This window comes from Nylanderia fulva, unplaced genomic scaffold (genome assembly GCF_048542155.1).
Source record: "Nylanderia fulva isolate GAGA-0341 unplaced genomic scaffold, ASM4854215v1 Scaffold43, whole genome shotgun sequence".
Taxonomy (NCBI): domain Eukaryota; kingdom Metazoa; phylum Arthropoda; class Insecta; order Hymenoptera; family Formicidae; genus Nylanderia; species Nylanderia fulva.
The window spans coordinates 370,641-398,510 of record NW_028190510.1 but is presented as its reverse complement, the minus strand read 5'-3'; the positions used below and the strand labels follow the sequence as shown (position 1 = coordinate 398,510).

At 28.8% G+C, this 27,870-nt stretch overlaps 1 protein-coding gene across 2 annotated transcripts in view; it reads left to right on the top strand.

Annotated features, from left to right (window-relative positions):
• Positions 1-27,870, top strand: part of cpx (synaptic transmission protein complexin) — a 220,856-nt gene that overhangs the window by 172,584 nt on the left and 20,402 nt on the right. For both annotated transcript variants that reach the window (XM_085486438.1, XM_029303130.2), the window contains 2 exons: positions 16,721-16,884; positions 27,342-27,471. In XM_085486438.1, the coding sequence (XP_085342564.1) occupies positions 16,721-16,884; positions 27,342-27,471 (294 nt within the window). The remainder of the gene's footprint in view (positions 1-16,720; positions 16,885-27,341; positions 27,472-27,870) is intronic.

Sequence of the window (27,870 nt, the reverse complement as noted above, 5' to 3'; positions counted from 1 at the left end):
AGATGGCTCTATTATTGTTAGATATATGATGGTAGCTTTAGCGACCATATCATGATCAAATACATTTTTAAGAAGAAAACTTCTCATAGGTATTTACATATAATTCATGAAGCTCAATTTTGCAAAAAAAAAAATATAATTTTATAACATTAATATTTTCCCATATTGATTTTTTATCAATATTCTAGTGATACGAAAATTTCTACTATATATTATTATGAGCAATTTGATTTTGGATTAATATATAATTAAAATAAATATCAATAACGCGCGGATTATTCTGCATAAATTTGATCTAAGGATAGTAGTTTCAAGATGTAAAAGTTTAAATAATTTTCAGTGCATTATTGATAGAAAGACCGGAATTTTTTCTATTTTTCCGATTTACTTGTTTTATGTAGAATTATTTATTTTTTGTATTATTTCTTATAACATCTTTTTGCACTAATTAATCAATCGTGATAAAATGTTTCATAAAATTTTATAAAATTAATGTATGATAAAAAAATATAACAAATGCAAAAATGTAATATAATAAAAAAAGAAATCAGAGCAAATATATAGAAACAAACTTTCGTATTTACATATTTACATATATTAAATATACAAGTAAAAAATATTTTCTTAAAGCAATATGTTTTTCTAAATAATATATTAAAATTATCAAAAGATTTGATCAAATTTTACGAGTAACTGCATATAATAAATATATAAGATAATTTATCGTTATTTCAAATTTCAAATTTTTAATTAAAAAGAGAGTGCATGCATTAAACTAAGAAAGTCGATCGCATAAGCGAATCAATATAATATACTATACTAGCAGCCATAAATAACGCGTTGACAAAACAGTCTGACACCTTCCTAGCTTTCTGTCGGAAGCGGATAACACATGTACCATGTACATGTTGGCAACTTGCTCGTGTAAATTACGGCGCTTCTGGAAACCAAAGAAACTACATCCTCTTCTGCCTCCTCTCTCTTAACAAATATGACCGATAAAAAAAATTTGCTGCTTCATTCCACAATTTTTTTCTTTCTAATCATAAGTAAAGTAGCTTATATTTTTATTAATAATATTCGTTAAAAGCAGAGATTTTTATTAATACAACGGGACTACGGTACACGCAACGAAAAAGAGAAGAACATAAAGTATATATTTAACGTAGAGAGTAAGGTTGCGCAAAAATAAAGAACTGAATGAGGGTCTATCCTGACTACATGTGCGCCCCTATGTGTTTAAAAACATAAAATACTAAATCTTTTATAGAAATTTATCACTAATAACGTCAATTAATCACTCATTTCGAGTACTTAAATTGCTGATATACAATAATTTAAGTACTCGAAATAAGTGATTAATTCGCGTTACTAGTGATACATTTCTATAAGATATATTGTATATAAAGAAGAACGAAGGAATTGTACATAATACACTATGTCAAAAACAAGACACTACCAAACATAAAACAGAAACTAAATTAAAAATAAATACAAATATCAAACTCTTTGTCAACAATTTTTTTTTTCAAAATTTTCCTTAATTTCTTGCCTAGATAAATATTGAAAATATCGGGGTGTCTCGAAAATTGAAAAGATGCGTATCTAAAGATATTGTTTTTCGCGGGACACTTTCCGTGGAAATATTATACACGGCTGTGACACACTTCTAAATGAAATGCAATTTGCAACGTGCTGAAAATTGCTGAACGAGTATTCCTTCGTTCCACCCTCTTTTCGCTTATTCGACAAAGTTGTTCTTACACACTCAGCAATCTGTCGCGTGGTGTGTGACGGGGACCACCACCCATTACAATACTAACAACGTGCTACAAGGCAAAACAGCCACGTACACAGATATCCGATCGCGCCACACGATTTTGACGTTATTAAGAGAGAAAAAGGAGGAAGGACTAGAGTTTGTAAAAAAGATGCATTTAAATTCAAATACAACTCATTCGTCTGAATCAGCTATTTATTTCAAAGTAGAACTCTCCTCTGCGCGCTTATACATTTATTCTAGCGAGGTTTCCGTAGGTAAAAATAGCAATGCTTTCTACCAACGCTCTACGTGTGCTCTTGGAATACAGATAACTCTTTTTTTTTTAACCGAAGTTCTCCCCTAATCTGTTTCTTTTTTTTTGTACTTTGAAAAAACATTCGAAACTTTCATCTTCTAAGAACTTGCTAAAAACTTATCTCGATGCAATTAATCTTGTAGAAAGTAACTTATCAGACGGTTTAAAAAAACGAGTTCAATGATTTAAATTCAAAGAGGATATTAAAGAGAGATCGCTTCGGAAATCTGTTGCGAATATCCCGTTTGCGAGTGTTTTTATTTTTTTGACGACGAAAAACAATTTTTGCAATAATTCAAGCGAAAGATTAATGTTCGATATTGAAAGACGCGTAATTTAATATAATATTTTAAGCTCCGTCTCAATGATAATTACATGCCGCAACACAAGTAAAGAGAAATTTACTTAATTTATTTACTGAGGAAAATATATTTAATAATTATTGTTTATCCATTATTCTGTGTTTAGTAATTGTTTTTATTTTTATCTTTGCTCTTATTTATATTAATTACATTAAATATCCTATACTCAATGTTGTGTTTAGATGATTTCAAAAATAGTTAGATGAAGATGAGATTAAAAGATATAAATTTATCTTAGAGAAGATATTGATGATTTTGTTTTAAATATATCTAGATAAAAGATACAATTATATGACAATTCATCTAGATAATTTTCTAGATAATAATTTTTAAGACTGCTTATGTAAACACGGTTATAAAAAATGTAAATTAGAAAAGGGATATAAAAATATATGTATCCATATTTCTATTTATAAATTTTATCACTTACTGCTTAAGATCTACTATTTAAGTATTTTATGTGTTATGATTCTAAACCAAAATTATCTGAAAATTATTCTAGATAATTTAGTAAAGATAATACTTCTTTTTATCTAAAATGCAGATATAGATAATACATATTTTTATTATCTGTAATATTTTTTATATTACATATTATTTATATATAATATCAAAAAAATCTATATTTATTATATATTATCTATATTTTGATTATCTATACAAAATTAAATTTCATAAAAATATAAATGGGAATATATTCTTTTACTTTTCTTCATTTTCATTAGATATTTTTCCGTAAGTCCTATGAATTTAATAATTTCTTTGATTATAAATTGTTCATATTTGTTGAGTAAATCGTTCCATACAATTTACTGCCGAGCTTATGCCTTGTACGTCTCAGACAAAGGTTAAGCACTGTGCGATAGCTGCACAAAAGCTATGGCGGCCATTGAAATACTCCTCTCATTTCGCTTCTCTCGAGACAATCACGATCGGCTCCGAGAACGTAGATATCGCGGCTCGAAGCAGGTTGTCGTGCGACTCGACAATTTCGCCGAAGTAATTTCAAACGTGCGATGCGAGCTCGCTACGGTTTAACTGCAAGAGAAATTACCTGCTCATTGTACAATCTGAAATGAGCTCGAATCAATGCACGCTACTACTATTAAAGAAATAATCAATAGTTAGATAATTTCGTGTTTCGAGATACGGGATACCTTTTAACCGGAACGAGCTTACATATTATGAAAGGGCAAAGATAAAACTCAAAATGATTGGTTAAACACAGGATGTGGATGCGATAGGAGTACATTTTTTTCCTCGTAATCCTGGAAGATTAGCAAATAGATCAGGAGTTGATCTTTATTTTAAATTGTAGTTTACAGCCATAAATTGTTTTAAAGCGAAACCAAAGTGTTTCTTATAGACTTTTAGGTGCTGAAAACCAAATTTTACTAGCACATCAGATTCTCAAAATAATTGAAATTTAATATGTAAAAATGACTTTTTTGTGATATTTTTTGTAAAAACATTAATATCTGGAAAGAACATCATCCTTTATAAAATGCATTTTTAAAATTTTAATATCTCATTTTTAGCCATGTTATGAAAGATTAAAGCTGACAACTTCTCATCTAGAGAGGCTTCTGAGAAAAAGATTTTTTAGAAATAAATTATTTTTTTTCAAAATTAATTTTACCATTAAACATTTTTTGTCGAAAATGTATTTATTTCGAAAAATTCAAGGTGGACGATTAAAATGAGATATTATAAATAAACAGTGTTATCATCAACTTTCTCAAACAGAACAAAATATTTTCACATATAGTTGTGAGAGATATCTTAATAAAAAATTTGGAAAAAATACGTTGTATTTTACGTTCATTAACGATTATATTTTTAATTTTCTCCTATTTTATATTTTTTAAATTTATATATGCTATATATTCAATACAATTATTAATTAAAAAAAAAAACAGTATATGTATTTATATTGAATGAATAATTAAAGTGAGTTGAACTTTTATATCACATTGCGCTTACAATTTTTATCAAAGTACTTGAAAAAAGAAAAATCGTTCGGCCCCTCTTTTTATAACCATTTAAATGTGCGTCCCTTTTAACATTTACCTAAATGTGTATGACCATGATCATTAATCTTAACACCCGCGATAAATCTCTCGCTAAGCGGAGAAATTCCACGTCAATATCGTAGCGAAAATTCTCGACGTCGGTAAATTGCGGGAAAATAATTTTGATGAAGGAAAAAAGCTGAAGAGTCTCTGAAGTAACAGAGGAGATTGTAGAATATCAGAAGGAAAAAAGAGAGAAAAAAATGAGAAATGAAAAAGTGAAGAAGGGGGCAAGAGTGAGAGAATCTCTGGATGAAATTAGGAAGATTTACATACCGCACAAGACCGGAACAATCAACTTCTAACACGAGAACCCTCGCGCTCCTTCATGACACTTCCACGCGGAGCACTGATACCTAACCATCTTAACCCATACCGGAAATGAACAACCAAGTGTCAGCTCGAGAACCGATTTTCGAGAACCTTTACTTTATGGCCTCGCTTGCCAACTGGAGACTGAAAAAAGCTAGCCTTATTTCAGAGTTAATTTCAGTAATTAGAGAGAGAGAGAGAGAGAGAAAGACTTGTCAATTAGTCTTAAAATAATTGCAATCAAAAATTAAACAAGACTCTCTATGTTAGTTTTAACTCTATTAAATATGTATTAATTGAAAATTGGAATAGGGTTTTTTGTATATAATACCTATTAATTTTTTAGAAATGCGGTTTATATTACCGATAAATCAGGATCTTTAAGAAGATTCTATTTTATTGATAAAACGTTATTTTTGCGCACTCTTTTCTTTTTATTGGTTGAACAGAATAATAAATGCTTTTCCACGATTGAAGTGCATATAGAAACAAAGCGCGGACCTACCAATTTTATGTTAATAACAAAAACAATTTTAATTTTTAATTTAAAAACATTTTTGCGCACCTTTTTCTTTTTATTACTTGAACAAAATAATAAATACTTTTTCACAATTCAAGTACATATTGAAACAAAGCGTGAACCTACCGATTTTATGTTAAGAACCAAAAATTTTTAATGTTTTGATTAAACTTGATGATATTTTATCAATAAAACAGGACGGCATTTAGGATCCCCTTAAGAGGATCCTAAACAGTTGACCGAACTCCGACGGATGCTTTGAGAAGTCTTTCGTTTTTTTTCCTTTTTTATCAGCAAAATATGAAGTTAGATAAACTATAGATCTATTTATTGGCTATACGGATTTTTTACCTGAAATTAGAACGCTTCGCCCTTTGTTAATATTAATACTTTAATATTTATTGTTAGACAATAAATAGATCTATAGTTTAGTTCTAATCTCATCTTAGGTTTAACCTCATATTTTGTCGATAAAAAAAAAAAACAAAAGCGACTTCTCAAAGCATCCGTCAGAGTTCAGCCAACCGTTTAGGATCCCCTTAAGTCATAAAGTATTAAGATTATAATATCTAATTTGATGAAAAATAATAATCGGAATTTGCGACACAATCCCGATGATCGATTCAAATTGCAACAACACGTTAAGTGATGAATATTTGCTATCGAACCTGAATCGTATTGGGAGAAGCAAATTTCTGACGATGCAGTCAATTATACCGGAGTAGCTTAATCAAGGCTACTTGATTAAGCTACTCTAAGCTCATGGTAATCAGATGCTGGTTATGCTTACAAATAGCATAACGAGCGTAACTGGCTTACAAGCAGTGTTGTGCTCAGATGATTTTAAAATTTGATAAAGATGAAATAAAAATATGTACATTCATCTTAGATAAAGATTTGTCGATAAAGATTTTCAATTTTTTAAAATTCTAATTATATTTTTTTTAATATTTTTATTTTTCTTTATAAGAATAAATATTAGAATAATATATCCAACAATAATTATAATATCAATATTAATATATTCATGTTTAATTGGTTTAAAAATATCATTATGAAAATCAAATTATATATATTCAATTATATTATTTTTAATTATAATTAGAGGTTTATTAAAAAATTTTATCGACAAATAAGATAAAGATGATTTTGTTTTAAATATATCTAGATAAAAGATAAAATTATATGGCGATTCATCTAGATAATAATATTTAAGACTGCTTATGTAAACACAATTATAAAAAAATGTAAATTATATAAGGGATATGTATTCATATTTTTATTTATACATTTTTATCGCTTTACTGCTTAAGTTCTACTATTTAAATATTTCTGTACTATGATTCTAAATCAAAATTATCTGAAAATTATTCTAGATAATTTAGTAAAGATAATTAATACATTTTTCATCTAAGATATGCAGATATAGATAATATATATTTTTATTATCTATATAAAGATAAGATGATGCCAAAGTTTCATCTAGATGATCATCTATATAATTTTATTTAGATAACAGCAAACACTGCTTACAAGTAGACTGTACAAGTGTGTGTGTGCGAATAAAAGTGTACTAAATTATTCAATCTCTTTGTATATTCAATTATTAACGAAATTAATTATACTCGTACTGAGTATCGTTTTATTATGATGTTATATATTATATATTCATTAGTCTTAACTAAATATTACATTTTTATTTCATCAAACATTTTTTTATTCAAAAACAAAGAAAAGGGAGAGAGAGAGAAAAAGAAATTACTCATTTATTTTATTTAATAAAGAAAATTAATTACGGTCGTTTTCAAAGCAATTTCTTTTTAAATCCGTACAATATTGCGAATAATGTATATTATACGAAAAAATTATTCTTCGTAAGATTGGAATTTTGTTGCTTTTGCATATCATTCCTTTTTATCACTTGTCGTAACAACGAATCTTTACGTTCTTGAAAGATTAAAGATGAAAAACGTAATAATTAAGACATATAATGATGGAAAGAATTATCTATTAGAAACATTTTTCGAGGAAGAAACTTTATTAAAGAAATGTTTAATTCTATCTTTATTTTAAAATTTTAAAAAATTATAAATTAATAAAAAAGTATAGATTTAATCTTATATATGTATGCATATATTATATTATATAGAATACATTTTATATAATTATTATATATAATTATATGTTTTTTTATTTTTTTTCTAAGGAGTTACATTTTGTGCCAAAGAAGGAGCTGAAAAATAGGTTTTTATTTTATTTTATTATTTTTTTTGAACTATTGATTTTATGGATAGAATAAAAGAAATCAAGCTTTCTAACGCATTTTTAGATGATTCTCGTTTTTCTTAAAAAATTAAATATTTAAGATTTTAGCCTGTATAACAATACAGTCAGATTAAAAAATATTCATCAATATCCTTTTTTACTAATGCAAAATATTCACCAAATTTCATTTTTCTAACTTGCCCAAAATTTGAGAAAAAAATGGAAAACCTAATTTTTACTTCTCCCTCCTTAATTTTTGACAAAAATTATTTCCTAAAATTTATCGCATCTATTTAGAAACACCCTAATACTTGTATATGGTATGTTAAAAATAAAATCTCATGGAAAGTTGTTTTATGCGTTTTGAAAAGCTATAAGAATATTTAATAAAAAATAGGAGTTTCTATTTAAAAAATTCTAAATAGTGCTATTCAAGGTAACTTAAGCGTAACTTAAAGCTCTACAACTTTTGTTTGAAACACATATTTGGCGAACGAAAATGCATATTTTTCGAAATGTTAAGAAGTAACATTTTATACCGGAACATTTTATACACCCTGTACACATATTTTCTCTTTCTCCTTCTCTCTTAAAACGGCAAGTTTTCGCGCGATTAAAATCTCGAGAGGGACAATACAAATTTGAGCCAATATAATCGTGTGAATGGGCATGGATCCGGATTCAGAGAGATTTGCATGCAAATCGGATCCCGCGGAAGGTAAAATCTGGAACCGGTCTCTCTCTCTTTTTTTTTTAGACCGCGGCCGATTTCGCGAATTATTTCGACGCACTCGGGATTGATACTCTCTGTTCTGTTCTCTTTCCGCCGCAATGCAATGTGCAATCTCGACAGAGAAATGGGAGATTCGAAAAGGATGGAAAAAGCGTTGTAGATTGATCCGCCGGGCAAATTGTCCAAACGTTTTTGCGTTCATACATAAAACATGGCGTCCATTGTAGAATCATAATGCAAATAGACATCGGCCGTATATGAAGAATTAATAGCGCTTTAAAATGTGTATTCAATATTTTATATTCGCGATTCAGTTATTTCGAAATTTCTCAAGAAACAAAGAGCCGCTGTCGAAAAAGAAAACAGAACGTATATATTTTTCAACAAAATATTAAAAGCATATTTATTACGTAGGATTAAGAGGAGAAAATATATGTATATGTCTGCACAAACTCGACTCTTTCGATATTTTTTCCAATATTTACAGTTTTAAAATGCACAGCATGCGATTGTGATGCTTTGTTACGTCAAAAAAAATATATATAGACAGTTCCTTTCTAGGAAATTCGATAAAAATATTAAAGCTATGTGTATATAGAATGATACCAGGGAATTGCAGTCGTCTACCTTGCGCATGCATTACTTGCACGCGAGGCGAAACATATCCTTGAGCCTATATAAAAGAGAGAGATCCTATCGTAGTGTGCTACAAAACCGCAATTGTGCCGAACCTAAGCTCGCACGAAGAATATCAACAAATGAGAATACTTGTATGCAATCGTGAACGCGTGCGCCACGTTATCGAAATGCATATTATGCATCTATGTCAAGGAAAAATATTTTTTTTAACATTTTTTAAGTCGAAAGTTGGTCGATATTTTACTGACAATATATAGGTTGCTTTAAGCTTATTGACTAATTTAAGGTATTTCCTAATTTATTTACTAATTTTACTCACTTATTCACTAATTTATTTACTAATTTAAGCTGAAAATTTTAAATAGGGTTGCGATGCAACATTTATCCTGTTGCTAGAATTATAAGATTTTTTCTCTCTCTTTCTCTCTCTCTCCGTGATCGTTATACATTATAAAGTATTTTAACATTTTATAAAATGTTACAAAACACACATCACGTTGAAACTTCTCGAGTATTAATTTAATATAAATAAGGAAAACACGGATAAAAATATTAAAATTTTATCGAGATTAAAATAAATATAATATTTGATAATAATATTTCCCTTAGAAATGAGTTCAAATTAAATATTTATCTCTATTGCAATTTTTATGCAAATCTGAAAGCTTTTCGATAGAATTAAACAGCAGTAATTCTAGATATTCGAAAATAATTATAAAAACGTCAGTCATATTTATATCTTTATATCACATTCAGTGTTTGCTGTTATCTAAATAAAATTATACAGATATTCATCTATAGATGAAATTTTGACGTCATGTTATCTTTATATGGATAATAAAAATATATATTATCTATATCTGCATCTTAGATGAAAAAAAGTGTTATCTTTACTAAATTATCTAGATAATAAAGTCATAGCACATAAAAATACTTAAGTAGTAGAACTTAAGCAGTAAGCGACAAAAATTTACAAATAAAAGTATATGAATATATTTTTATATCCCTCTTATAATTTAAATTTTTTTAAATAACTGTGTTTACATAAGCAATTTTAAAAATAATATTATTTGGAAGTTATCTAGATAAATTGCTATATAATTTTATCTTTTATCTAGATATATTTAAATTCAAAAATAATCTTCATCTTATCTAAGCTGAATTTACATATTTTTATCTAGATAATTTTAAAATCATCTAACACTGATCACATTAAATGGCTTTATCACTTATTTTACAGGATAAAGCGACATAAAACACTAGACGTGCTCATAAAATCGCAAGATTTTTCTTTACTGTTTTTTAAGTATTGTACTATATAACCACATTTGTGCGATATATTAACACTATATGTGCGATGTTGAAGAAGCAAATAACTTTGAAATTAATTCCAATTGTGGAATAAAAATTCTGACAAATCCAGTTCTCATATCGCATTATCGTTGTTATGATCGACCGTACATACGCGGGGATAGAAAATACTTTGTGCAGAATTTCGTGCTCAGCATCCTCTCAACGGGAGAAGCATTTGTATGCAAACGGATAATCCGTCCGTTTCAGATGGCTGTTCTTTTTTTTTTTTTTTACTCGACCGACGAAACAGCCAATACGATCGCGGTCCAATGAGAGAAATGCGGAGACGAGGTGACTGCATCGATACGACAATCCGTTTGAAATCTCGCAGTAAACTCGTTTCCTCAACATCTGCACGGTGGTGATTGTACGGCGGATTGTTCGATGAAGCGGCGTTAGTATCCAACTCGGGGTTGGGCGAATGAAATGAAGCAGCGAGTTAGGTTGGCCGAACGGTCGGGACTTTCCCTTTCACGGCTTGTTCGCGTCGAAACGAAGCGATTTTGTTCTTATAAAGGTCAATTAAAATGCAAATTCTATCAGTCTCTTCGAATAAAGACACGTTCAGCGTGCGTTGCGACCGAAATGCGATATATAAAATTACATCCCTTCAAGAGGGCGAGAAAGAGAGAGGTAAAATTTCAACGCAAAACAGAGCTGTTGATCAAATCGAGCCGGTACAAACGACACCGTGTTATTCCCTTCGATCCGTTTGCTCTGCATTACGCAAAATTACGAGATATGTAAAAGAGAGGTACATTTGATATAGCATAGGATTAAAATTTATTTATAATTCATCATGAGAAACATGTGACAGATATATAGTGAAAAATGTCCTATTGGTATTGTTTAATCAGTAAAATCCAATATAATGTTTGGATAAAATAAGAATATATGTACATAAAAAGAGATGTACGTTTGATAAAGCTAATGAAAATTTATCATAATGTATAATAAAAAATATTCGAGAGAGATATATATGGAAAAGTGTCCTATTGGTATTGATTGACAAATAAAGTCCGACATATAATGTTTGGGTTAGATTAGGTGTGTTAGAAAATAAGAAGATATATGTACATAATAAGAGATGCACATCTGATATAGCTAATAAATAAAATTTTTGTTATAATATATGATGAAAAATATTTGACAGATGTAATGAAAAGTATCCTATTCATATTATTTGACGAATAAAATCCGCCATAATGTTTAGATCAGGATTATAGGCGTGTTTGAAAGTATAAGAAGATATACATATACCTAATAGAAGATATACATTTGTTATAGTTAATAAATAAAATTTACCATAATATATAATGAAAAAGATTCGACAGATATAGTGAAAAGTGTCTTATTGGTATTGTTTGACGAATAAAATTCGCCATAATGTTTGGATTAGATTAGGTACGTTCGAAAGTATAAGAAGATATGTACGTAATAATAATAATTAAAATTGATCATAGTACATGACGAAAAATATTTGACAGATATAATGAGAAGCGTGCAATTGGTATTGATGAATAAAATCCATATAAAAAATATAAGAAATTGTATTTCTGATGGAGATCTGCAGGAACAAATCGCGCATCTGCTTACCGCTTATGTCGCTCGATTTCCTATGGATATCCCGCATAACGCGGCGCATTTGTTTATCGCTCAACAAGCGACATTTTAATTTCCCGGTCATTTGTAATAGAGGTCGTTAGCAATTTGTGCTGCGAGATGCAGATTCAATTAAATACCAATGACGATGCCGAGCAGAGCAGCGAATGTTCGTGACACTGGGCCGCAGGTGTTTCCAACGACCAGTTCTCCGTGTTCCGGAAATGGTATTTACTACTAGCAATTGGTTGGAAAATTCACTCGGACGCGCGTTACACGGAAACGCGTTTCCAGCAATCGCCCCATCGTACTTCTATTATTGATTATTCCGACCTTCCTTTGGAGGAGGATGCGCCACTATTCCCGATAATGTACGCATCTCTACGTTTTTCTCATTTAACGTCTACGTCTTTGTGCATTAAATGAAAATGACAAACATTATGTTCCAATTTATACAGGATGTACCTAAATAAATGCGAATAATTTTAGATGATTTTTGTCGAAAATTAAGGAGGGTTTCTTATATAAACGTATACTCTTATATTCTTCCTTGAGGAGTTACACTTTTCCAAAGAAGGAGGTAAAAATTAAGTTTTTATTTTTTTTTTAATATTAATAAAACCTAAGATTCAATAACAGGCTCTGTAATATAAATATAAATCTAAATTGTAAGAAGGCGTGAAGAGCTAAACGCGGATGTTGCTGTGGAAACAAATCGTGCACAAGGCACATATTACTCTTGGTGTACTAACTTTTGAAAATTGAAATAATCTCTTACTTGAGATTTTCTTCCCAAAAACCCCTTGACCCCCTTATTGAAATAAATAATTAAACGCGAGAGAAAAATATAGATCCGAAAGTCGCTGAATCGGGAATCGAACCCGAGACCTTTCGTTTGCCGGGCGACTGCTCTTCCAATTAAGCTATTCAGACTTTTTTTAGCTCTTCACGCCTTCTTACGATTTAGATTTATATTAATAAATCCTTTTTGTTAGAGTAAAATATCTAAGTTTTATTTTTTTAATTTGTCTGACATTTAAGAACAAAAATAAAAACCGATTGTCGGAGGGACATCACTTCTTTCATGTTGTGTAAATTTTAATAATTAGAGCGACTCATTCACCGAGCTGCTAAATCCTGACAAATTAGAGGCATTCACTGCATAGATCTCAGTGGTGAAAAAAGCTTCAGTGTTTTGAATGGACTGTGTAGAAATATTTTACTTCAATGCAATGTGTGCATATTTTTGTTCTTCACTCTATCTGTATAATATGAAAATTGCGACATTTTTTCAGTTTCATTTTAAACTTTACCTCTATTTTTAACATACACACACACACACACACACCATAATTTGATTTCCTGTCATATACCTATTCATAAACTTATGAATAATACTTGAGTATAGATAATCGTTGTCTAAAGTCCTTTAATGCAGCATCTGAGATGCCAGACTCGGAGATACACACACAAGTATCATCACACTTGTTATTTTCCCACCTGACACACACAGTGAACGTGGATAGTTGTGTATGATGTTGTCATACCATTAACCCTTATAGGATTACGGTTTACGATACGTACACGAGACATAGTCTAACCAAGTTTGTAGACAAAACGATTTAGAGCTCGAATACCAGCTTGTTTAAGCTGATTCTCATCAAAATACGATCCTTTTGAATTTATGCAGCATTTATTCTAATATTATTAACTTTCAATTTAAATTGCAATTTCTTTCTCAACTTGACAGATGCCCGTATGCGCATCATTTTTTCTTTTCATAAATGCATCTCCGTGAAATATGTTTTGACATCTTTGAAAATCAATCACGTTTTTATTAGCAAAAACAAAATTACTGAGAATGTTTTTAGCAAAAATAAAATTACTGATGGGAATTTTCTTCATATTAGCGGATAAATATTTGAAATGTAGTCGAGAGATAAACTACTATATTTTATCACATTTCCGATATTGCCAGAAAAAATATACATGTGTTTAGGATTGTAAATAACGAATCTAGATGTGTTTAATGTTGAAAATCCAAGAGTTATTAAAATGATACAATGAGACATTAAGAAAAAGCTCTTGAAATTCGTAAAAAAAATGTTGTTCCTATCCATTGTGATAAAATGGCCTGTACATTACCTCTGGCTAGCGACGTCATGAAATTCTCTGGATAACCACCGGAGAATTTCATTTTGTCAAATAAAACTTGTCCGTGGACAGTTTTGCCGGACACAGAAGTGAGTGGAGGAGGAAAAGCCGCAGGAATTCTGTTATTAATCTTTTTCAGAGACAAAACGGAACGTGTTCTAGTCGCGCAATTTTCAAATATGCTGAGTATTTTTTCGCCGGCCGAGCAAGATTTTAAAAAAATATCCAAACAAAGCATCCCTCTTTATTTATTATCTCGCTATTGTTCTCTCCTTAATTCACGAGATCTCGTTAATTCTATGAGAAAAATATTTATCAAAAAGGACACTGAAATTTCCTGTATTGCGCACACAGCATGCGTTTAAAAGTTGGTAACGTTCTCAAAAAGGTTGCCGACTGCAAAGTTGACCGTAGAGATGCTTACAAATTCATAATGTTTCTTCAGGATAATATTTTCATTTGACTTTAGAATTTATTCTCTCTTATGAAAAACTTTTGAGCGGATAAACTTTGTTTTCGAGACTCGCTCTGCTAAACCGAGACTTTGTTTACGAGGCTTCTGTGCTAAACGCAGAACTTTTTCATCCGAACTTACTTTTCGATGTGATTAGATTCACCGGAAACGTAACTTCCTCATAGATGCAAAACTCCATTGAGCTTCTCGAAATTTCGAAGAGCGATCTCTCTCTGTATGATTTGTAAATACAACAGTTCCTTTTTAAACCTGAAGTCGACCAACTAACCGAATAACAATTTTTTATTTCAGATTAGAAATTAGCACAAATATTTCTTTAATTAATATTTTTTTAAGTTTATTTTTCAATATATTTAAATTATATTTCTCATGCAATTGTAAAACTTTTGAATTTACACAAATGTGTACTCTAATTAATTATTATACCTTCATTATTTAATTTTAGCTTTAATTATAATTTACTTTTTTTCAATTTATTTTTTACTCAAGTATATTTTATTAATTTATTCATTTTTAATAATTTATTAATTTTAATATTTATTTTTTATTTTAATATTTTATTAATTTTTTAATATAAATTTTTTTAATATAAAAAAGACATCAAAACAAATTATATAAAAGCAATGCCTTCAAAAGAGAGGAAAGTTTTTTTCCAAGGAAAGAAAGCATGTGTAATTTCCTTTCTTTTACAACTCTCATTAATATCAACATATAAATATGCAGTATATTGTGAGATTTGCACGTGTACAATAACAATTTATATAATAATATACTCTATTGTAAATCTAATAATTACTAATTAATTGATATTGGCAATTGATGACTCGATCGACATTGCCGATAATGTATTATTTATCGTTATTATAGTATTATATGCGTTGTCGTTAATTAATTATTCCATCTGTGCAATTTCTATCGAATATTATAGCTAATAATATAGGTATATATATTGCGGATCCGTCATTTTTCTCACCAAAGTCAAAGTCGGAATTTTAGTTGACGATGAGCAAAGAACAGAACAGAAAGATAGATCGGACTTCAAAGGGTACCCTTTACAAGTCGTGAAAAGTAGCGCAAATACGCGTCAGCATCAAGACAAAGAGGATGGGAGAGAAAGAGAACACGGTGAATTAACACTGGGCTAGAGAAGTAGTATTAATTTTCTCAAAGTACGGAGAGATTCCGCAGTATCATTCTCAGCTTCTCTGTCTTTTTTTCGAAATCTAACTCTTACTCTTTCTTTCGTCCATGTAACGTAACCAATTTCGCGAGACTCTGAATGGTCTTTTATTAAGTTCTAAACATTAACACACACAAAAAGCAAAATCAAAACTTACGTACACTTTTGTAAAATATGTGTCTCCTTCTGTTAGCCTGATAAATTCAAAATGCGACAAAATAATTAATCTCTCGAAATCTTTGTTATCTTCACTGCGTTTCGTATATTTCGTTCCGACGATGTCCGTATTGAAGATATCAATTAATAAATGTCAAATAATTAAAAATTTTTAATGAATTATTTTTAATTAATTATAAGATTTTTCGAGTACTATGAAAAATCAATTTTGAATATTAAGTTGTCAATATCAATGATAGCCTCTCAATCCCAGTGACAAATTTTCAATCAATCGCAATAAGGGTGCGGCTTTCGAATAAAATTGAGACCATCAAATCAAATTTGAGAGTTTCAAAAAATCCTTCATTGTTCACTGTGAAAAATATGTAAAATTACATAAAAACATGTAAAATTACATAAATAATTAAATGTAATTTTACATATTTTTATGTAATATTACATATGTAAAATAATTAAGTGTAATTTTACATATTTCTATATATGTAATTTTATATTACATAAAAACATGTAAAATTACACTTACATTTAATTATTTATGTAATTTTACATATTTTTATGTAATATTACATATGTAAAATAATTAAGTGTAATTTTACATATTTCTATATATGTAATTTTACATTACATAAAAACATGTAAAATTACACTTAATTATTTACGTAATTTTACATATTTTTATGTAATATATTACATATTTTTTTACAGTGTTTATTGCTGATTGTAATAGCATTTGGGACAAATCTCGAAGAAAGATTTTATATATATATAAATAAATGTTTTTTTTTTTCATTTTTACAGGAGCAGTAGGCGGAGAAGGCGGTGACGAGGATGACAAGGAGAAGGAAGAGGAGGCTGAGAGAGAGCGGCAGGAGGCTATTAGGGAAGCTGAGGAGCGAAGAAAGGAGAAACATCGTAAAATGGAAGAAGAACGGGAGAAGATGCGACAAGAGATCAGAGACAAGGTTAATGATAATTATTATGTCAGCATTTTCGATCGAGACGTACTTTTTTCTTTAGATTGCTTCACAGAAACGAATGATTAAGTGTCATTTTTATAAACTTATGTTTGATTATACGGAAATATATTTATTTATTTATTTATATCTATTATACACACTAATTTCTTGATAGATATACAGGATATTTACGAAGTAAATTGGATAAACTTCTAGGGCGTATATTATCAATAAAAAAATTATATATAATTTATTAGATAATAATTTCTAAATAAGTGCGAAAAATTTTAGGAGATAATTATTTGTCGAAAATTCAGGAAAGTTTTTTATATAAACACAGATTTTTAATTTTTTCCTCAAATTTTAGGCAAGTTAAAGAAATGTTTGGTGGCATTTTCTATTAGAAAAAAAAAGATATTTATTAATATCTATTAATATCTATTAATATCTCCACTCCAATTCAATTTTTTTTATTTTTTAAATTTCTTAATTAATCGGAGTGTGATCATTTTAAAAAATGCGTCAGAAAACTTGAATTCTTTAGAGACTTTAAAATATGAAGATTTAATTTTTGTCTTCTCTTTTAAAGTAGTGTAATTTTTCAAAGAGCGATATAGGAGTATAAGTTTAAATAAAAAATTTCCCTTAATTTTTAATATATAAGGAATCATTTCCTAAAGTTTTTCGCACTTATTTAAAAAGACCCTGTATAATAATAGTAAATTTCCCTATAGATACAAATCAGACTGTCTTCAATCAAATGATCATTTTGATCATTTCTTACTAGTTAAGTGCTTACTTATGATTATTTAATAATAACATTAATATAAACTTCGTTTTATTAAATTTGCAACCACTCATTTTTTACTATTTACTTTTTTCTTTATTATAACAAAAATGCCTTAGAAGTTGTCCAAATATTTCGTAAACACCCTGTATAAAAAATGTATAATTATTTATCAAATTATTCTCAAGATAAATTCTAAGATAAAAACAAAAATCAAACATCTATTTATATATTGTTATTTCATGTTTTATTTGCTTTTGCATTAATCAGAGATAAATTTACATCGCTATTAATAGCTCTTGTTATCTAAAGTTCGCTCTCTTCAATCGAAAATGCTATTAATTGTAAAAATATCTTAATTCTGAATTTAAGATAAATTTATCCATAAATATTTTTACTGAAAAAATATATATATATATACATATACATAGGATAACTCATATAGCTCAGGAAACATATAGTGAGAAATCAATCTTTTTATTATTGCCTGACCTATTTTATGTATAAATGTATATATTATATTTTATCTATATCTATATATACCTTTTATAAATAATATAAGTGTGTACGTTTTGTATACACTTTATGAGATGGTGTTCCAAATGTTTCGAAAATTGTTGTACAAACAATTCTTCGGCTGCGAGCGGATATTGCTCGTAATTTGGACATAGTTTCACCGTTAGTTGGGATTATTCGAAAACTTCATATATCTTCCAGTTAATTACAAGCGGATTTTATATTTCTGTTTTCTAAATATTAGAGTGCAAATCTATAAATATTGCCGTATATGCGTACTCCACGAGAGTCCTCGATTTCATCTGGGTCATGTCAGCCTCGTTGACTCTGTTCTGACAGGACAATACATCAGGATTGATAATGGCGCGATCCAGCGTACATTTTACATCTCTCTCTATCTATCTCTCTCTCTCTCTCTCTCTTTCTCTCTTCTCTAGTCCCTTTTCTCTATTTTCTCTTTTCATCCACACGTTTGTTTCCCGCAAAACTAGTGAATGCGTTGGAAGTTTTTGCGAAATACCGTTAGCGTACATTGTTCTATCCCGTCTGATCAATGCCCCGACGGATTTTATTTTCTAAGTGATTCATCCTCCGATTGCATTGTTCCCGATTGAGAAAAAATGTCAAGTGGAACAACTCTGATCGAATCGACTCGAAAAATAGTTAATTCAAAAAAATTAATTAATAACAATTCCTTATTATAATAACAATTTTTGTTGGCTCCTGTCTGCCTTGTTGTGTTTTAGTCTCTAGAGCCTCATTATCTGGTATAATTTTTATATTTAAAAAAATATGAAAATTATTTTTTGTCATTGCCAACTCTGATTGGATCGGCTCTGATAATAGTTAATTAAAAAAAATTAATTAATAATAATTCCTTATTGCAATAACAATTTTTGTTGGCTCCTGTCTGCCTTTCTTTCCTTATTAGGTTTTAATCTCTAGAGCCTCATTATCTGGTATAATTTTTATATAAAAAAAAATATAGGAATTATTTTTTGTCATTGCCATATGCGTGGCTCTTTCTGCATTTTTCTATTTTATTTAAAAAATATATCGCGCAAAAGGGTTCCTGGCTCCTATCTGCCTTTTTCCCTTATTGGGTTTTAGTCTCTAGAGCCTCATTATCTGGTATAATTTTTATATTAAAAAAAATATAGAAATTATTTTCTGTTATTGCCATACGCGTGACTTTTTCTGCATTTTTCTATTTAATTAAAATAAATCGTGGAAAATATATCGCGCGAAAGGGTAGACAGTTGATTAACATTTTCCTTCACCGACATTTGTCCAACTAGGTTAGTGACGTTGAGTTTTGCGTGACGTTTATTGGAGTGGAAACGCGATTATCTCTCGCACGTAAACAGGAAATGATATCGTTGAAGGTACTAAACGCGTAATTCGACGTTGTCGGATGCAGTTTAATGATTTGTATGCGTGCACGCATTTGTATGCGTGCACGCGCGCGTGTGTGCGTGCGTCTACATATTCGTGTGTGGGCCAAACTGACCGCACTACTGCAGTTGTAATTCTACATACGGAAATGATCGCCGAGTGGTCGAATGTTGTAACTATTATCGCGATATTATAACGAACCGAATATAGAGGAGATATCTTGGATCAACTGGATCATTAAATTGACAATTTGCATGGCTTTCGATGAAATTGGATTTAACAAGTCGAGAAATTTTTAATCCCTTTCCCTCCCTTTTTCTCTAATTAAAATATCGTAAAATACTGATATCTAAGAATCCAAAATAGACACACTTAAGTCGAGTTTTTAAATTTTTAATTTATTTTAGTGAAATTTAATTGCTTGCAAGGAAACGTCACAAACTCAAAAATTCCGATTTTGATCAAATTTAACACACACGTAAGAGAGATGAATTTAGAAATTTTTATTTGCGGCTCTGAAATAATTCTAAGGATAAAACTACCTTTTATATGTTGAAGGACTTTTTACTTTTTTTGGTTCTTGAATAATATTCTAAAAAGTAATTAAAAAATTGTTTTGAAATAATTATTCGAGATCTCGAATACTTTTCGAAAACAATTTTTTTTAATTTTCCAAAATATTAATGTAATTAAACAGAGGTATTTTTTACCATGAAACTTTTGTACTAAATACTTTTTAATGTCTCAAATATTTTTCAAGTTATATCGAGAAAAGAGGGACGATTTCACCACTTGGAATTTTTTTTGCCGAGCGATAAAAATTTCTAAATCAATTTATTCTCTCACATGTGTACAAAATTTTAAAATTAAAATCAGAATTTCCCTCGTTAGTTCGAAGAAATTCGAAAGCCGCCATTAAATCTTAAAAAAAGAAAAAATAAATAAAAAGTAAGTCCAGTTGAAAGACGGACAGATGTAATAACGAAAGAAATCGAGTTTCAGCGGAGTTTCATTATTCTGCGAGATCCGGATAAGGAAACGGACCTCGGATTTTTCATCCCTCTGCGGTTTCGTACGTAAAGCAAGGAAGATTTCGACAGAATATAATTAACACTAATGGCTACTTCATCGTGAGCGGAGGAAGAGCTACCATCGGATCCTTCTTTTCCTCGTCGGGAGGAAACGCGATTCTTCGAAAACGAGCGGAAAAATTGAGACGGCGTGATCTCTCGTGAGAATAGAGCATATACACTATTTCTGCGTGGTAGTGGAAGAGGCTTTCGCATGGTAATCGCATTGGGTCAGATCAAATCCGATTTTCTATCTCGACTAATGAACGAAGTGGGACTTTGTTATAGAAAAGTCCCTGTGCAATTTAAAAATATTCTTTGTTGCTTTATTTAGAAGAAACTCATCCTCAGAACGTCCAAAAGAATAAGCAGCATCTAGCTGCACATATATAAATTATATATATATATATATATATATATATAATATATAATATATAATACTAAAAAAATTATATATGTTTATTCCTATTATTTTATGTATTTCTTTATATTGCATTACATATGTTTACGTGCATTTTATATATGAACATTCCGTTGAAATGTAAATATTACTGTACACCACAAAGCTGCGTACTGGGTACTAAACTAAATCCGATTAATATTCACTAAGCGCATTTATACCATGATGTGCAATTACTATACATTTCTACTGGCGTTGCTAAACAATCGGTTGTAGAATTTTTGAAAAGCAGAGAGAATTGTGCACTGAAATAATTAACTTGCATAAAGAAAATCCTTGAAAAAAATATACATTAAATGAAACACTGCGAATATACCTTTTCATTATACTACAAATAATTTAAATATTTAAATGTTGACATATTTTATATATAAGTAATATATATATGATATATAGAAATAAATAAATAATTATATAATATATATAAATAAATAAATAATTATGTAATATACATAAATAAATAAATAATTATATAATATATATATAAATAAATCATGTTTAGTAAACATACATCTACAAAAAATCACAATAAAAATAGAACGTAAGAAAGTAAGAAAATCAAGAAAGATTGATAGATCACATTGTGAATTTAGTAGAATCATCGATAAAAACTATTTCTAGATATACATTATCGCTGTATAACAATTCGAAAAAAATTACATTAAAAATCAGATATATTGATTAATGCGACATGGAAAGAAAGAAAGAGAGAGATTTCTCGTAAATTTATTCGAAATTATATTATATTACATATATGTATATTTTGTCAAAGTCTTATTGCTTTACGCATGAAACCACAGGAAGATGAAAAATCCGAATATCATCGTTTCTTATCTGGATTTCACAGAATAATGAAATTGCTAAAACTCGGTTTCTTCGTTATTACATTCATCCAACTTTCAACTGGTTTTTTCACGACCACTATTTTACGATTTAATGGTTTCTTTAAATTTGCTCAAACTAAGCATTTAAATTTTAATGACTAATATATAATATGTAATAATATATAATATATTTTTATATATATTTATATATGTACTCTTGAAGAAAATATTACCCGATATTACATCAGACATTTTATTTCCGTCTTCTCTCTCGTCCATCAATCGTTCTGTTCTTGGTCCTTGGCGATATATTGACGAAAAATTGCTGAAGAAACGACATTATTGCACATATTGTCGTGATAAATTCCCGCCCTTTCCTCCTCTTCTATCATTGTTCTTGTCGAAACAATATTGTACTCTCTTATATATGTACTTTATCAAATCATTGTACGTATCATCGTTTGCCTCTTCATATGTAGTTTCTTCTTTATTGCTTAATCATTTGTTTTACACTTTTGTTTTTCGATAATAATATAGTAATAATTCATAAGTTTAGTAATTATAAGAAATATATGAGGTCTGATAATTATATTCTTATATATGTAATTTTTAAATTCATATATTACGTATATACGAATAATAAATACGAATAAATATATATATATATATATATATATATATATATATATATATAACTTTAATATTATAATAAATAGGTTTTATCGAAATATTTTTGATGTGTAAAGTCTATTTATTATTAGATAAAAAATGGAGTAGCCGTAATTGCGTAGATAACTTGAATTGCCATGTCGCAATTAACATCTAGATGATTGATCATTTCTATGAAATACTCCACTTCGAGGAAGAAAGGCATCAAAAGGAGACAACGGAGGTGAGAAGAAAAAGAAGCGACGAGGAGAAGCGAAATAGGAAGAGTGAAGATTGAACTTAACTGGGGTCAAATTGACTCTAGTAGGGAGTCCCTGCATTCAATATGGCGACTTCCTAATAGAGTCAGGCTGACTCCTTTTAAGACGTTCACCAGACGAGGAACCGTCTCGCGGAAGTACTTAAGAGCGTACGCTTTAAACGAAGTTAAGGCCACTTAATTTACAAAGCGTTAGTTAATTTAATGATATTGAGATGAAAGTGTCGCGAGCGATTCGCGTCTATAGGTTTATGGAAAACTGCGTGGTATGTAGTCGAAGATGTCGCATGTGATGGGATTGATTTGAGTCTGTCTCACGTGATATATACATATAATAAATAATTATATATCAAAAAAATTTTTGAATCGGAAATAAAACCTTAAAAAATTTATATAATCGTCTTATGTCTAACATTTATTTTTTATGTCTTTTATAGAATAATATGTGATTTTTAACCATTATATTTATACGCGAATAGAAAATTAAATTTTTATATAAAATGTATGTTGAAAAGAGGATCGATCATGACGCGATATATGTATATACATATATATATGTTCTTTAAAGCCTTCTACAATTCCAAATCCCGACAGAGATCTCGGATTCCAATCTTCCTGTCACGGCGATAAGATGACACCGTATCAAATATACAATCTATTTATAGCATCGACAAAATTTATAATACACATAAGGAGAGGGAAAAAGTGTCGAATATCACAATTTTTTCTCAACTTTTACTGATCTCTAATATATTTTATATTGTATAATATTTTCTAATATACATATATTATATTATATAACACGTTATAATGCAAATTATTATATATATATTTTCTTAATAAATGCGAAAAACTTTAGATTTTTTGTTGAAAATTAAGGGAGGTTTATTATGAAAACATATACTCTTTCCTATATCCTATATTCCTCCAAAAGAGGAGGTAAAATTTTTTTCTCAAATTTTGAACAACTTAAAAAAATGAAATTTAACAGATATTTTCTACTAGTAAAAAGAATATTTATTAATATTTTATAATTTACCCGTATCGTTATAAGAAAATGAAACTAATAGCCCTTATTCAATTATTTATTAGAATTTTTTAACCGACCGAAATCTGATCATCTAAAAATATGCATTAAAATGTTTAATTTCTCTAAAAACTTTTTTATTTGATTATTTTTTTCGTAAAATCAATAGTTTTCAAAAAAAACTTAATTTTCACTTTCCTTTTAAAAAAATGTAATTCCTCAGGGAGGGAATATATGAAAAACCTCCCTTAATTTTCGGCAAAGAATTATCTCCTAAAATTTTTCGCACTTTAGAATATATATAACCCTGTATATATAATAATAATAAAAATAGAGATCGTAGATATTTCGAGTATTCTCTAAATTTTGGAGATTTTGTTAATATTATTTGTCCAATTTATTAAAAAAAATTTTTAAATTCGATAAAATCATATAAAAGTTATCTAGTTATTCAAAAATTGTCTGTTTAATAGCTCTTTCAGATATTAATAAAAAAGGCGAAGCGGAAATATTCTTACGCAAACTTATATAATATATAAGAATAGTTATATAAGGATGAAAAATACATCGGTGAGAATCGTATGTGAGAGGACGCAGGCTTCAAAAACGTCGCAATGCGACTCACTTTGCGGGCTTCATGAAGAGGCAGCATATTGTATTAAAATAACTATTGAAAGCAGTGAAATAATTTATATAATCTTTATATAATAATTAATTCATCAATCATTACAATTAATATAAGTGATTATATTTTTTTTCCATATTTACGACTGAAAATTTTATACAAATTTTTGTATCGACAATGGACGACATTCCAGAAAAAAATTCCAAGACACGGTAAATGTTATTCACCGTTTCCTTTTTCCCAATATGTTATTTCGAAAGATTCGTACAATCGATCGCAAATAATTACTGTGTAATATATCAACCTTTCTTCATTTTTCATTATTGCGCGGATTTTTGTTTTTTTTTTTTTTATTTTAATTGGCCGATTTATATTTCATATCAAATTTATGCGAAGGCACGTCAGTCAAAAGCGGCGAATGATAAATCGCTACGCAGCCCTAATCCGACGTATAATGTTCTCATAATTTCGAACATGAATGGACAGAAGTGCAGACACCTAGATGCAGGAGAATGCACATGTTGCGTATGTGCGTACGGGAAGGGACATTAATTAACGTCAGGATCAGAGCATCAGATTTGACGCTGCGCCGTGGGAAACAGTGCTCATTTATCCTTGCTCTGTCTTCTCGGCATGTATATTGAGAAATTGAGAGTTTAATTCATATTCGAGCAATATTTTTATTTTTTGAAAATATCCCTGGAATTGAAATAATTGAAATAATAAAATAATTGACATAATGAAATAATTGACATAATTGAAATTCTTTAACAAATTTTTTATATACATTTGTAAAACATGTAATGCATATTCGAGCAATATTTTCATTTTTTGGAAATATTCTTGGAATTAAAATAATTGAAATAATAAAATAATTGAAATAATGAAATAATTAAAATAATTAAAATTCTTTAACAAATTTTTAATAAACATTTGTAACACGTAATACATATTCGAGCAATATTTTTATTTTTTGGAAATATTGCTGGAATTGAAATAATTGAAATAATAAAAAATTGAAATGATTGAAATAATTGAAATTCTTTAACAAATTTTTAATAAACATTTGTAACGTATGTAATGTTTATTCGAGCAATATTTTCATTTTTTGGAAATATTCCTGAAATTGAAATAATTGAAATAATGAAATAATTGAAATTCTTTAACAAATTTTTAATAAACATTTGTAACACATGTATACACATATATGAAGAGAGAGAGAAAGAGAGAGAGAGAGAGAGAGAGAGAGAGAGAGAGAGAGAAATAAAATAGAAGAATAAAATCTATTTATATTTAATGACCACTTACAAATTTGAAAATGCATGAATAATTCTGTCTGATAATTTTAATTTGACAATGCACATATTTAGTTAAGCGAATTATAGAATAAACAATAAAGGTAGAGAAATCACATAAATTCTGCAATCACCACACGATGCTCTGTAAACACAAGAGCTCGTATACATAATATATTTTATAAATACCATTAAATATTGATTTCAAACGTTTCTTGATTTTTTTAATTGCGAATAATATACGGATATATAAGTTATTTATTTGTTTATTTTTTTCAAAACACACCGACTCATTCGGCCGAAACAAAGACATTCGGGAAATTGATTGTGCGCTATCATTCATTGCAAAACAAATCATTTACTGAAAGGCACTAATAATTAATGAGGTCTTGGTCAGTGATATAATCACGATGCGCGTATTTCGCAGATAATGGTAATACCTACATATATATGAGGTGTATATACATACATATACATATACACATACGATGGCAGTATTTGTGTACGACTAATGTCATGTTCGGCTTACACCGCAATCGAGCTTATTGTTTGTCATCAAAGTACAAAATGCCGATAATATATGTGTGCGAGAATAGCAGTCCTATTGTAAATAATGTATGATATGTCAGATAATGTAGAGAGAAAATATTTATTTTATTTAGTAAAATAAAAAATAAAATAACATTATATACAATATGTTAATTATATGCATACATAAAAGTAATCCATGTCACGTGAGCCTTTATTACAAAAAACCGATCTTTTTTAACAGTTAAATTTTATTCTTAAAGGAATGCTGACTCTGTTTGTTTTATCGACAAATAATCTTATTTTTATTCAACTATTTATTGGCTATTACAGAATAAAAAATTCTTTTCTAGAATTAAAGTATTTATAATAAGAAATTTGGGTTCCTATATATGTATAAAGAAATCAAGAAAGTTAAATAATTACAGTCTTCCGCATCATATTATATTACGACGTGTTTTTAATATACATATATAGGAGCCCAAATTTGTTAATATGAATACTTTAATTCTAGAAAAGGATTTTTCATTCTGTATAACCGCAATAAATGGTTAAATAATAATAATATTTATCGAAAAAACAGAATCAGCACTTTTATAATTTAAAAATAGCACCTCATTCTATTTCGATATGTTAAATATATATTTAACCGAATAAACAGACAGAACGAAGGATTTGGGATTTTACGTATTTTCATATAACTCAAAAAGTTTTTCGGTTCTGTTGCATTAATAAAAGTGGTCCACTTGACATGGAAAGTTTCATATATATATATAGAATATAAAATTGCTAAAGCTCCAAAAGAAATGTATTAAAGCATATATAGAGAGAGAATATTTTTATTTTATTATTGCTTATTGGTCCTTGGCTTTTTAATAAACTTACCTAACAAAGTCTCTCTTGTAACACAAACTATACATACATAAACTGTACACATCAAATATTTGATCACTCTCAACGCCGATTGAAATTGTCACGCTTGATATTGTTTTTCTTTCTGACTTACAGTATAACATAAAGAAACGGGAAGAAATACAGGAGGTGCAACAAGAAGAGCCTAATCCTCTGATGCGAAAGAAGAAAACGCCAGAAGAACTGGCGGCGGAGGCCGAGGCCGAGGATGAGGACGAATTCACCAGTATGTAATGTTCACAGAAAATTTTATCTCTAATAAAAATTATTCTAATAAAATAAATTAGAGAAGTTTCGTTCAAGCTGAAAAAAAACGCTGTAAAAATATTTTTCTATTTTTCGATTTATTTATTTTTTTTTTTTTAATAAAAAAGTATTCCCTTCTCGTTATATCATAATTACTTAATTATTTTGCACAGTAAAATTGTTTTTTTCCTTAGAAATTTATTTAGCGATATGAACAAGAATATACCAAGAGTTTCTACTTTCAATAAAAATAAAAATAACTTAACACACTGGCAATAATTTCTACTTTGCCTCATTAAGAAGAAATTGATTTAAGTTTCTTTTAGAAACATTTATTGAATAAATAATGTCACGAATAAAAATGTTTCACGAAAGTGTA